Source organism: Tenebrio molitor, chromosome 7 (assembly GCF_963966145.1).
Source record: "Tenebrio molitor chromosome 7, icTenMoli1.1, whole genome shotgun sequence".
NCBI lineage: Eukaryota > Metazoa > Arthropoda > Insecta > Coleoptera > Tenebrionidae > Tenebrio > Tenebrio molitor.
Genome location: NC_091052.1, coordinates 2,342,236 through 2,355,752, shown reverse-complemented (window position 1 = coordinate 2,355,752; position 13,517 = coordinate 2,342,236). Strand labels below are relative to the sequence as shown.

Below are 13,517 nucleotides of genomic sequence, written 5' to 3'. Positions count from 1 at the left end.
TACCCGAGCTTAGAACAAAGCCCGAAGAAAAGTTACGATTATTCCGATTTATCTATCACCTTAAGTAGGCGAAATTGTGTCAAAGACGATAAAGTGGCAACGTTGTCGCGACATAGCCCTCGGCGAAGGGGCGGATCGGAAGCAACTATTCGGTTTAGTAGTGCCAAAGTTCCGAAAAGTGGCTGTAATAGAGGAAGTAACTCCGAACGGAAAGTCTTGAGTCGAGTAAGGGGACTCCAAACTTCTCCTGTGTGTGGCTGATACGACATTACAACTTCATTCCGCCACTACGTTACGTGGAAAACGTTGCCGCAACGATGCTGCATCAGCAACGCATTCAAATTTCATTCAAACTATTAGCATCACTTTTATAAAGGCCAATCCACAACAGATCAAAAATAAAACTCTCTTGCCATTTACTGTCAAAAGCGGTGCTCTTTCCAAATAGAATTTCATTAATGTAGATGTTTCATGCAGAACGATTACTCGAGAATATCTCCAAGTTAGGAAATATACAGTGAGCTTTCAACTTCAAAATCAAACGCAACGAAGACATTGCGGGTTTCTTAAACGATCTTCATTCTGTGCACCTTTGATGTTTCTTTGAATTGTCTGCTAATTTTGTATAATTCATTAATCGAAACGCTCTTAGATCAACAGGAAGTTAATGTAGCAGTCTTGACGGGACCACATTTTATCCTGCCCTTCTTGAGACGACGAAGGGTTTAATTGCGTAAAATGTCACCACCACGTAACACACGCTCAATTGAATGTCGAACAGACTTTGGTCATGCAACGTGCAGTGACAACAATTAATTTCTAATAAGAACTAGAAACAAATGATCATCGTCACGTAGAATCCATCCAAAGCAGGAATCAATGCTCCTCCATTCATTTGTCAGTCTCTTCTCCTTCTTTGTGCCTCTCGCATTTCTCGTGTTTTACGCGAATTTCGGCGCTCTCTCTATCTATTTGTACCGTTTAATTGTTGCTAATTTAAATTTCAGATGCCTACCTAAAAGTTAATTAAGTAGATTGTTGCTCGGACGACGGAAAAGATTCACTTTTCCGGAGAAAAGGTCATCCATCAGGGGGATAATTACCTGAAATTTTTGGGATCGACGAGCAAACATCTCGATCCAAAGTGGAAAGAGACAGATTACTCGAGTTCAGATTGAATTTTTACAATGTGTTGATGTCACTGCTAGAAACCGTATCGCGTCTGGCTGATCACCCATGTGATTTACACACAACCTTGATGATGGTTGTCTTTATTCCGAGGTCAATTCTGCCCACATCTAAGATTAGCCATGATCCGCGGCGTCTCTCGAGCACTGAACTTTTGCTACCTTTGATTGGGCCCGTCCAAAACCCGAGTCGGCTCTTTATTTTGGCAAAAAGTTCGCCCTGGAGCGACTCCAGAATTAATTTATTCCGAACAGAGACGAAAGAGTCCTGCACGTTTTACCGACACAAAGGGGTGCGCTGCTGAAGAAAAAAAGAGTCGTGTTCGGTTTTTGATCCTCCATTTCATTATGTACCTGTATGGTAAAATAAGGAATGATCTCGTACGTCGCACAACAAACAACGAGCGCATGAGCCCGTTTGGCTGCTGCACTAGGAGGTAACCATAGTAACTGGTCGTAATTATTAGAAAAACCGTGGGTTTGCTGTGGTGGTAGCTGCCGAGATCCCCGCCAGGTCCCTGTATCTGCGATTGTGGATGTGGATCAACATGCCGCCGCCGCCCACGCATCCGAGCTCGTGGCAGCTCTCTCGGAGTTTTCCCAAAAAAGTTTCGCCGCGCCTCAGGGCCTCTCGTACCGAAACCGCCGAGAATGGACCATATTTTTGATCAACAGCCGTCTAATTCCACGATGCGATCGATTGTAAATTAAATGAAACCTTAATAAAACCATGAAATTATCAAAGAAAATGTATCGATACCTCGATTTGAAACTACAATTGAAATAATTCTTCTGGAAAGTACCATTTAAAATTTGACATTTAAAGACGCAATAACTACTGAGAAAGGAAGCCATATCAGTTTTTAATTTCAAATTATTCAAAATGGTTTATGAGAGAGCTGTTCTTATTTTTTTTAGATACATACATATTCACTTACAATTAGGAATTAAACACAAATGAGAGCAGAAGACATTCAGAATTTAAATTATAAATAAGCTGAACTGAAACTGCTAAGCTCACTGACATTAGAACAATACGGTTGAAAATGTTAAATATGATAGTTAAAAAAAAAGCGTTAAAAACAGTTGAAGCCTATGTGATTTTTGCTTGAATTTTCGCCTTGGGCAGAATTTTTGTCAATTTTTTAAAAACTCTGGTTCCATCGCTTACTTCTTCGCTAATTTAGTTACTCGGCTTCGCCTCGTGCCTGATTAGTGACAGGAGACTTTTGCATTTTAAGTGAAAATAGACGTATTACTGATAAAACTGGCAAGATCTGTTTCTGTAAGCGAACAAACATACGTAGAACTCGATATACAGCGTGAGTGCCTGAAACTAATTCTATAAAATCCAAATTGTTTTAGAAGTGCATCTTTCCAGATCATTGTCATTTTTAGATCGACTTTTGTTTTCACATCGGAATTTTCTGTAATTAGTAGGCAAACTTTTTTCGTCATACATATTTGGATAGGGGTTGGAATTCCGATTTCGGTCACTGTCAAAGTATGACACTGACAATTTGAGAACTTTAACCGTTGTTTTCAAATGGAAACAAATTGAGTTTCTCATTAAGACCAGACCTTCTAGATAATGTTCTCCAAGACTTCAGATTTTGTCTTGTCAAGAAGATAATGAATTCCTATTTAATTATTATTTTCAGTTCTCATCAAATGGTTTTGAAACAATTTCTAAATTTCCAAAATATTTCACACAACTAAATTTTTTATGCATTTTTGTTTTTATTTTACTTATGTGACATTTAAAAAAATTATCGATGACGTCATAGCAAACAAAAATAATCGAAAAACGGTAACATGCTACAATAATTCACATTCATATTCAACATTAAGTCATGTGTCTAAATGTAATTGTTATTATTTTTTTTATAGGAACGATATGCGTTTACTGAAGGCTAATCCATCACATCTCTTCAAGATTTACGTACGTGATTAAATGTAATTTTAAAAAAATCCCAAAAGGATTAAGTACATAAAGTTTAGAGGAGCCAGCGTTAATTAAAATGGTGAAATGGCGACTTGAACAGAATGTACACCTAATATCTTTCAAAATTTGAATACCAGATGATAAACGATGTTTCACCAAACAACTTTATTTTAATAATTGCAATTTGCCCAAAAAAGTGAGATTTTTATAATTTGATAAATGTTATGTAAATTGACACAAGATAATAATACCTAATCTTATCCGCGTCAATTTTGTATTGGTTAGTTAAAAAATTTCGAAGTACACTGAAATATCAGAATAGGGAACCAGACATGACTTTCATGTTTCAAGATCATTTTTGAAAATAGTAATTTTGAAAGGAAAAGTTTTGGTAGAATTTCCCAGAAAGACCTTTAGTGATTGAAGGCACTAAATATTGGGTGTCTAAATAGAAATCTGGTGAAAAGCTTTTTGGAAAATTTTACCAATTCATATCCAGAATAATAGTGCTAATCGTAAGTGACAAACAATTGTAACGATCACTCACTGTTGATCTTGCGCCCGTTGACAAGACAACTTGCTGTCATAAATGTCTTTTGTTTAATTGAATAATAGTAGAAAGCCCAGTTGTATAGAGCCATGTCAAAGTTTACCTTTTAACGTTGAACGGCCATCTTGCTATTTTTGACTTTGCATGGGCGACTCATGTTACACCACAGTGGCACCGGTTAAATATTGGGTAATAATTTCGTTATTTCGCCTTTTTATAGTTTTTTTTTTTTAAATAGGGATTATTTAATTACATATTAAACATTTCGTGTAATTATTGATAAATAAATGGTGAGAAATGCTTCAAATGACCTCATATTTGAGTCGGTCGTGGGCCTTTAAAACGCTCGTTTCACTCGCGTTTTAACCTGGCTCATTCATACCAAAAAAACCCAATTTACACACGAACTCGTTAAATAAACTACTAGTGTGGCACAGTACTGAGCAGATTTTAATTGAGACACCCAAAATTGTGTATATCTTCAAAACAGCTAATGCGACTTAATAGGCGTTGAATCCTTGATAAAGGAAATATTTGCAACAAATAAACAATAAGTAAATTTTTGCAGAAGTTATCGTAACAAAAAAAAAACTGCACAAAATTGCATAAACAAAATTGGGTATGTACACTTCTAAAACCACTGGTCACTGGTCCAATTGACAAAACCCACAACAGACCACGCAGAAAATCATTTTTTACGTTCCAAACATAGGACAATCAGAATTTGATCTTACGGTGACATAAATAAAAAAATTCATTTATTAACAATTTCACTGTACAGTGTAATTTTCTTTATCCCCGATTCTTAATAATTGTTGATTTTGTTACAGGAACAACTGTTCAAAAGAATTTTCAAGAGAGAACAAGTAGTGTTTCTGTTTGTCTCCAGGGCACTTAAGTCAGTTTTAGTTGACTTAAGCCTACCTAAACGAAGAGCTTTGTTCGATTTTCTCCGTGATCCACAATTCGTTAAATCAAAATTGACTTACCTTTTTTTGCGGACCGCGAAGAGACCATGGACCGATTGGCATGGGTGGAATTCAACGATAATTTTGGACTTCGGTGCCACTTCAATTAAGTGGGTTTCACGACACGAGACGATGAGTACGAAAACTAGGTGTGTTCACAAGGACGGTCAAATTCGAAGTCTCTGTTTCTTCCAAAAATGTCCCTCACTCGCGGGGGAGGTTTCGTCAACCCCGATTTTGCACGAAATTGTGAATCGGTTAACGCGCAATCACCAATGACAGAGGGTGCAACTATTTTCGAATTGAATTTTAAAGCTAACTTAAACTACGCGCTAAAACTAAACCGAACAAAACCAAACAAAAATGAAAAGAACTAAAATTAACTATTTACAAAAGCCAACAGTTTCTCTTATTATATATTTATTTCCCGGCTATGTGTAACGACATTCTTTTATCGTTCGGATGATATATGAGTAAAAAAATGGTAAGAAAAATAGATGAAGACTGAGACAAATGTGGGAAATATTGTTATGCGTATCACATTCTGAATTTATGGCGATTTAAGATTTATTGAAAGAATGTAGGGTGCAATATTGATTATCAGAACATAGCCGACGACAAACGTGTTTTATTGTAGTACAATATTGATGGTGGGCGTTTTATTTTTTATTTCGAATGGAGAAACGCCCTACAAATACCACTTTTAACTGTTAACCCATATAGAGACGTTACGTGTTCACGTATGCGTTTACAAAAGACAAACAAATCGCTATCTCAAAGCAAACGGACGGCATTATTTCAGGTCATGGTTTCGTTTCCGTGTTCTGTTAGAAGTGAGGGTTATCCCACGGTATTTTCGAACTTCAGAAGTGTGTCCCATTTATGGATATCTCAAAGAAAAAGTGCGTTGTAACGCACACAGAGACGAATGATGCGTAAAATTATTGACGTGGTGACCCAATGAATGCTTACACGATGAACTTTCCAACCAGGAAATAATCACTGGACAAAGTTTTTGAAATTTTCGCGGACACAAAAAAGCAATTCAACTTTTTCCAAGTTGTGTCATGGGAGTGTGTTTCACGTTGTTCCGGAACTAATTTATTTTTAAGCGTGGGAAGAGGGAGAAAAAGACGAAAAAACCACACCGTTTACAAGACCTCCTGCCGATATCCTTCTGCAATTATTATTTTTGGAAACAGCACATTTTATTCTGCTAGTTGCCAACTTATAAAGAATTGCACGCTCGTATACGTAAAAGTTTGTGTTCTTTGTACACGAAGTTAACTCGAGCAGAAGTTGGAAAGTCCAAAGAAAAAAATATAATGAAAACTTCAAAAACCAATCAGCATTCAGCAGCGGATCTCTTACCGGTTCGAAGAGACGCGACACGTCAACATACTTTCATCAAACTCCTCGGCCGTGACACAGGGGTCAAACTGAACGTTTTTTCAAAAAAAAAACTACTTGAGAGTTTCTTTAGGGCCTACGTTTCCTGTTTACGAGCAAGTGGGTTTCACCGAGGTTGAAACAACCTTGGAATTAGTCCACCGGAACGACTAGGTTTTTCCTGTCGCATAATACATTCGCATTACGCCTTTTGATGTTTTGAAATGTGAGTGCGAAACAAGAATATGTGACAAAATCGGAGGCAATTCTCAAAAGAGTGGGTGTTCCTACTGGGTGATCCACAAACCGTTCTCGTGTTCCTCTTATACATTATTTATCGCAGCACCAAAGTCTACATTCTTCTAAACAGCTATTCCAAGCTTTTGGAATAATCTCCAGAAAATTTTGAGTTTGTTAAAATAAAGTAGAACAGAACAAAAGGAGAAACATTTTTTAAAATCGTATTACATACTATACATGTTAAAAAGCTCATATTTCTGCTGGAAAAAATAAGCAATAAAAAAAGTGACGATCTACCGGTAGAATTCTATTTTAATGAGAATAAGACATTCGACGATTTACGTTTTAGATCCTTAATGTTTTCAATTTAAAAAAGTAGCTAATATCGTGCAGACAATGATCCACTTGGTCAAATCTCTCTAGTGTTGTAATAGTTATTTATGCAACCAGTTTCTGTGTAAATTGGGCTTTTCCAATTGCCCCAGGGACAAGATTAAAACACGAGCGTATAGCGAAGGTTTTAAGGCCTCGAGGGCAATTAGAAAAGCCCAATTTACCCAGAAACGAGTTGCATACAAAATGTTTGTTTGAAACGAGGTCCCTGAAGCTTCCAAATCTTTTAAAAATGGTTTCGCATTTGCTTTTGACAGTTTTGACAAATCTTTCAAGACCTGTCAGAAATGTAACGTTGAATGTGTTGTCTAGGGCAACGGTTCGTTATCTGCTCATTTTGCTTTTGGGGAGTTAAGAGGCAGTTTACAAAGGAGAAAAATGAGAATTTATGACAGTTGAAAATAAAATATTTTTGTGATTATACCATTTTTATTAATTAAATAAATGTTAGTACATATTCGGTTGTCATAAAAAATGGAATCATAATGCAGCATTTCATGTATCTATTTCATAATTTTTTGAATTTTTGTTCAATTTCTTCAACCTAGTTAAGATGGGAAATTTGGTAATGTTACGTATAGTCATTCTAATTGACACTGAAATCTGACATAGAAAAATTAATTGCCAATCTCCTAGTTGTGTTGTACATATTGAGATAATTAAAAAATCTCCTGAAATAAAACTTACTGTTAAAATGAATACGTGTTGTTGAAGGTTTTACACGTAGCCACACTATGTTATTAAGTTCATGTGTAATGCAGTGTTAGACGATTACAGTGGTGCTACTTCCTATCTACATAATTAAAATTGACAGAAAAGGCCAAATTTTCGTTACTAGTGGAGTAACCATTTATCAGCATATTTACTGGTTGTAAATATGTATTATGTCTCATTCACAAGTATTAGGAATTCTAACTTACGGCAATAATAAATCTACATTTCAAAAATGGAACACCGTAACACTTTAAAAAAATGTGAATAAACAAAAGCAACTGATAATTTATCGGCGAAATAAATAAATAAAGGAAACGACAATTTTAAAAACTGCTAAAATATTTTATTTAAAGTGTACACAACTTTTCAAATTACATAATGTAAAAAATACATTGACGTTCAAAAAATGTTTGGTCAAGCGCGGCTGTGAGAAACAAAAACGTGGAAAACGTCTGGAGCAGCTTTGCGTTATTCAGATTAAGATTCACATTACCTAACTTTGAATTTTCGAATTAGTGCTATTGCACAGTATATATATACCTGCGAATGTCCGTAACGGTGACTACTCATTCATATAGGAACCGTTCTCAAAACAAAACCATTTTTGATCTTGCTCAAACTGTTGAAACCCTTCGTTACTTATGAGAAATCGTTCATGACAACTATCGTGCTTAATATGTAGTAACATGTACTTGTATGATGCAAGTCACGAACTTTCAAATCTCTCGTTTTGGACAGCCGCTCTTGACCATAATCAGTTCACAAATTTTCAATTTTGGAAAATAAATTGGAATAATGATTAAATGTTTATTTTGATTTGGTCGCTTTTTGAATCGAAAATATCGCGTGTCCTGCTGACTACCCATTCTTTCAAATTCCAATTCTTGCAACAACACCTCGACTTGAATGTCACCGACAGGTGTCATAGAGTTTAACGATTTCCTTTTTTATGTAACATATTCGACGGACGGGAAAAGAAGCGCATGTATCAGATAATCAATAGGGAGTGCTTTAATTGAAAGATCATCGTGAACACGGGATCGAAGGAGGATAGGCACAGAAGAAGCGACTCTGTGTTATGTGTGCGCCCCGCTCTGACGCTAATTACGCCCGGCTTGACGGTCCGTATGGCCTTCTATCATAGGTGGAAAGCGTAAAGAAGAGATGAGATGCGCCTCCACCACGACGTGTCCCTCTCGTCCGGCTGGTTCTCTTGGACGACCACGTGGCCGCGTGCACCTGTACGCCGGCCGGCGCGAGAGTAGGTGAGAGAGCAGCGGTGTTGCTCGGCTGTGTAGCTCTGCTTTGGCGCCCCGCCGAGCTATAACCATCCCCTTGCGGTCTACACTTTCGTCGCTGCGTCGAGAACCCCCAGTTCCGCGACCTGGTGACCAACGACGCATTCACCACCCAAATGCGGAATACCACCGACCGAACCCATCGAAATCGCTTTTTACCAACACCCACAAAACGCACCACTAGACAGACTGGGGACGACCTCCGCAACAAGAAATCGCTACTTTCTCTGTCCTAGTCATGAGCTACACACACAAAACAGAACAGAAAAAGATTGAAAACTCTCGTATTACTTAACAAAAACATTTTTTTATTGGAGTCCAAGAGTTGCCATCGTAACTCATCATGGACAGTACTAGGAATACACCATTTCCTCAGTTATTTAAACAGAGGGCATTTACAATAACACACTTCACATTTAATTATTGTAATTGGAGGTGTGGAAAAATGGATTGGTAAAAACCACCCCTTCATTCAAAATTAAAAAAATATAGGTCAATTAGGGTCGATCGAATCAACTATCATTATCTTTGGGAAACAGGGGTTAAGTCGAGTGTGTCCATTACATGTCACGTGATCATTAATCCAAATGTTACAATCGCACAGTGCACAACCATATTATTACATATTTATTGAATAATTATCGTTAACAGCTCTTAATTAATAACTTTACGATAATTAATCTTTTGGAACATTCAAAATTTACATATTCAATGACAAAAATAACGTATTCCGTGTGTGCGGATAAATCCCCACAATGTTTCCCGACTCTGTAATTTACGATCAGCCCCTTGTAATTAACATAAACTACCTTCTCACCTGAAACGAACAAAATGGCCCACTTCTAAAAATATCTTTTCGTCATTATCGCAAACGCGTTCAATGGCAAAACTGTAATTAATTTTAGTTTAAAATCGGGTCAATGTGGTTTCAAACGTAACTGTCATTGACCTCTGCCACACGACAAAAAGTGCAATTAGCTAAGAACAATTCAAGGCACAATTATTCGTAAGGTTTTGTAAAAACGTTAGTTCCTTGGAAATAGCAGTTGGGAGAAGTTTATACAATCGTTAGGCAAAGAAGTGGAAAAGAAATCGTCACAGAAAAAAAGACAATCGAAAATGTAAACGCAGATCAATAAACTCGACCGTAAAACGCAATCCGAAGTGGAGAAATCAATAAAGTCCACACATTAAAAGTTCTGGGGGGGTTTATACTAATATGTGTGTGTAAGGATATTTAAATTAATTTGGAGCGCGGGCTATACCGTCGGGTTCTTGACGCGTCGACGACCGTATAGACATATTGAGCCAGCAGCGCTCTCTCTGTACCTCGCTGAGCTGCCCACACCAAGCAACCCCCAGCTAGGGTGGAGAGAGAGTCGTACAGGCGCCGGCAAAAATATTTACATATCGCACTAATGTCAATCCCTCGTCTCCATCGTTAATTAATTAAAAATATCGGAGATATGTGGCGGACACGCCATCATCGACAAAGGCACAAAAAAGTCGCCCTTGTAGCGAGGAGGGGGTCAAACGGGCAAATATCAAACTTTCTCTACACCTAAAACCTACGTCAAATGTTGGGGAATAAAATAACGCTAAGGTCACCACCGCAAAACGTACCCGCCGTCCCATATCACAGAAATTTACTGTTGAAGTTACGTTATAAATTCAATTTAAATTTACGAAGTAATTCTTAATTTAATTTCAGGAATTACATTTTCGGCCCGATTTAACGACGCCGGGGCGCTTGAAAATTTCGGTAGAAAATTTTATTTGGAGTGGACGCTCGATTAAAATAATTTCTAAATAATTTTTTAAAGGCAATAATATAAGTAAATTAGTGGATGTTCGATTCAAAGCCAAAACCAATTAAATTGATAAATTGGAATTTAATCCCATTACGCTGAAATGTTTACGGTAAACAACAATGGGATTTGCAGTAAAATTCACTCGTCCATATGGAGGTAATAATAATACGTACCATTCTAATACTTTTCCGATTAAAACTAAATTATGTGCAACACAGGGTCGGAGGTTACGACAATAATTGATACCGTAAATTTAAAATTATTTTCTTGAAAGATCAGTACCTACTCGATTTTTTTTTAATTAAGGCGTAATAAAAATAACCACCTAAAAATCAAAGATTAATCTAGGTAAACAATTTATGTTTACTTTGTTTATGGTATGACGTAAAAATGCAATCTGATACTTCATCTACATCATATTTCCAGATATTTTTAATTTAATTAGAATCTGAAGAGTCTTAACAAGGCGGTAACTGATCAATGTGGAAATTTTGACGTTAAGGTAACACGACGATATTTTCGGTTTTTGTAAAAGACGTTATCAAACACTTCTGAATTGTAGTTGTAAATAAATGGCATACGGAATTTGTAAAATATAGTAATTTTAAGAGGGCACAAAAATTGCTGTCGACTTTATTGTACAGCACACGTACATTTAAAGTTGAGCGTCGGAGTGGCGGCGTGAGTTTTATGTCACACTGTACACTCGTGGATCGAACATTACTAAATATGCGAACGTATATAAGTCTGATCGATCACTCACCCTTGGTCTACTGGAATGGGTCCAGGCATCTGCCTAGCCATGATCCCGTGTCCTGGTTCCATGGGCCCGGACATGGGATGTCCGGGTCCGGGCCCGAATGGCGACCCCGGCGGAATGCCGAAACCCGGCGCGAAGGGCTGTCCGGGTGAGGCAAAATGCGGGTTGCCGCCGGGTCCGGGCCCCCCTACGAACGGCGGTCCGGAAGAGCCGGGCCGGCCGAAGGGCGGTCCTCCGGCAGACGGCGAGCCGAAGGGTCCGGGCCCCGGGCCGTTGTAGGGGGGCCCCGCGCTATTCGGGGGCGGTGGGAAGGCATTTCCGACGCTCTGGGGCGGTCCGGGTCCCGGCGTGGAGGATCCCGAAGGCGCCGGCGAGGCGGTGTACTGGGGAGTCGTCGAGCCGGGCGGAGGTCCTCCTTGGTAAGGTGGCGCGCCAGCCGGAGAACCAGCCCCCGCCGGCGGGCCCTGGAAAGGCGAAGGCCCTTGGAAGCCCGCCGGCGGCCCGGAGAACGAGTTTGCCGCGTTGGTAGCGAAGTTCTGCGGTTCCGAGCCGGGCGGCGGTCCCTTCCAGGTCGTGGCGGGGTCCTCCAGGGTGACTGGCAGCGTGATGGGGGGCGCTACGCGGCGGCTAAGGCCTGAAACAGTGCACCAACTGCAAACTCTGGTTACACCCCCTTCGCCGGATAGGTTATGTGTGCGAGCGGTATTTCTAACCTATATTGGGCAAACTAGTAACGCGTTGGGCTATTAATAAATTAAAAGAAATTTACATCTTGCTTTCCGTTGGCCGGCGCGACCTTGTCTCATGCTGCCAGCGTCACAGCGTGTGAATTTTTGAAATTTTTCGCAATTTTCGTAGTACCCGACTCATAACTATATCCACTATACTTTTCTCTAACAAACAAATAGAAGCAAACCAAACACTTTTAAACTATCCACAGCTATCAACAACCGAACACTGCACAACATCTTTAACGAATTCACTTAATTTTCCTATACTTTCATTTAAAACACGTTAATTTTAGAATCACCGAATCTAAATACAACTTCTCAAGAAACACATCAAGTAAACACTGTTGAAGTTAAACCATAGCGCATGTTTGTCTGCCGCCATTGTTGATGTGCAACGTCGCAGTTGCCTGAATTACCGGCCGGCGTTTGAAAAGCGCCGCTAAAGAAGATTTATCACGAATTTCTACGAAAAAGATCCACTCTTCTGTGATCCTGAATGGTAAATCCGTTCGTCGTAAAAGATTAGGTGTCAATATAGCGAAAGTATTTATAAAATTTTGACAGCTGTGACAGCGATTAATGTCATAAATTTTTAGGTTAGGAAGCGTTGGTAACAGCCGAATAAAAAAAAATGTGTCGTGTGATGTAAATCGTGCGGTTCTGAGGGGCGTCTCGGCCGTCTCGAAATGTTTACGGTAATATAACGGGTCCGGGAAGCAAGAGACGGATGGGAAGAGTAAACGAACGCAACAAACGCCCACCTTTGCTGGCTTTGCCGCTGGCCTTTTCTGGTCGGGGAGCAATGGCAACAGGGTCAACTAAATTTCTTCTTAGGCCTTCTGCAAAAATGATCCTGCGAGAAGCCACCAAGTGCTGCCATTTTTACAGCGTGACACGGTTGACGCGAGCTGCGGCCGAGGCGTGCACTGCCGACAGCGCTGCGTTTGACCGACAACACATTCCACCGGTTTCAAATTCAAAAACACTGAACACAAACACTCGGCACAAACTCGTGAAACTCGACGAAACCGAGCCAAAGTGCGAGGAATCGGGATCGAGCCGACGGTAGCGGACAGGGTCAATTTTTTGGGGCCCGCCGTGTGTGCATCATTTTTTTCGTTTGCAAGTCTTCCATCGCGAACTCAGTCAACGGTAGTTGTCAGTGTCACCCTAAAAATCAATAAAGTTCACCACCCCTCAGCCCTTCCCCACCCTCTGCTCATTCAACAACATCACGACTATCATTACTACACACCGCGTCGGCGAACGAACGGGGCAGCGTTTTTCGATGAGCACTTTCGACGGGGCCGATGGCGATGACAGAAAGGAGGCCTCACCGACCGCGTCAGGACGTCACCGACCGCTCTGTCACTGCTGTCTCCGGCGAGCTTTGCCACGTCTGAAGTAAGTGGAGCAGCGGTAGGCGCTTATCGGCTCGCCATGAATACTACGAGGGACTACTGCCGCCGCCGCGCTTCCACTGCCGTGACTTTACACTGTTGGTTCATCCGCATAAAAACCATCAAGCAGA

At 39.7% G+C, this 13,517-nt stretch overlaps 1 protein-coding gene across 7 annotated transcripts in view; it reads right to left on the bottom strand.

Annotated features, from left to right (window-relative positions):
• Chi (LIM domain-binding protein 2 Chi) overlaps positions 1–12,396 on the bottom strand; it is a 44,277-nt gene extending 31,881 nt beyond the window's left edge. For 2 of the 7 annotated variants that reach the window (XM_069054512.1, XM_069054515.1), the window contains exons 1-2: positions 12,025–12,395; positions 11,259–11,889 (exon numbers count right to left, since the gene is read on the bottom strand). In XM_069054512.1, coding sequence (XP_068910613.1) covers positions 11,259–11,889; positions 12,025–12,061 — 668 coding nt within the window. In that variant the 5' untranslated portion in view covers positions 12,062–12,395. Of the gene's footprint in view, positions 1–11,258; positions 11,890–12,024 lie in introns of all 7 variants that reach the window. The other 5 variants (XM_069054509.1, XM_069054513.1, XM_069054510.1 and 2 more) reach the window with 4 other exon arrangements.
• Positions 12,397–13,517: the final 1,121 nt, after the last annotated feature.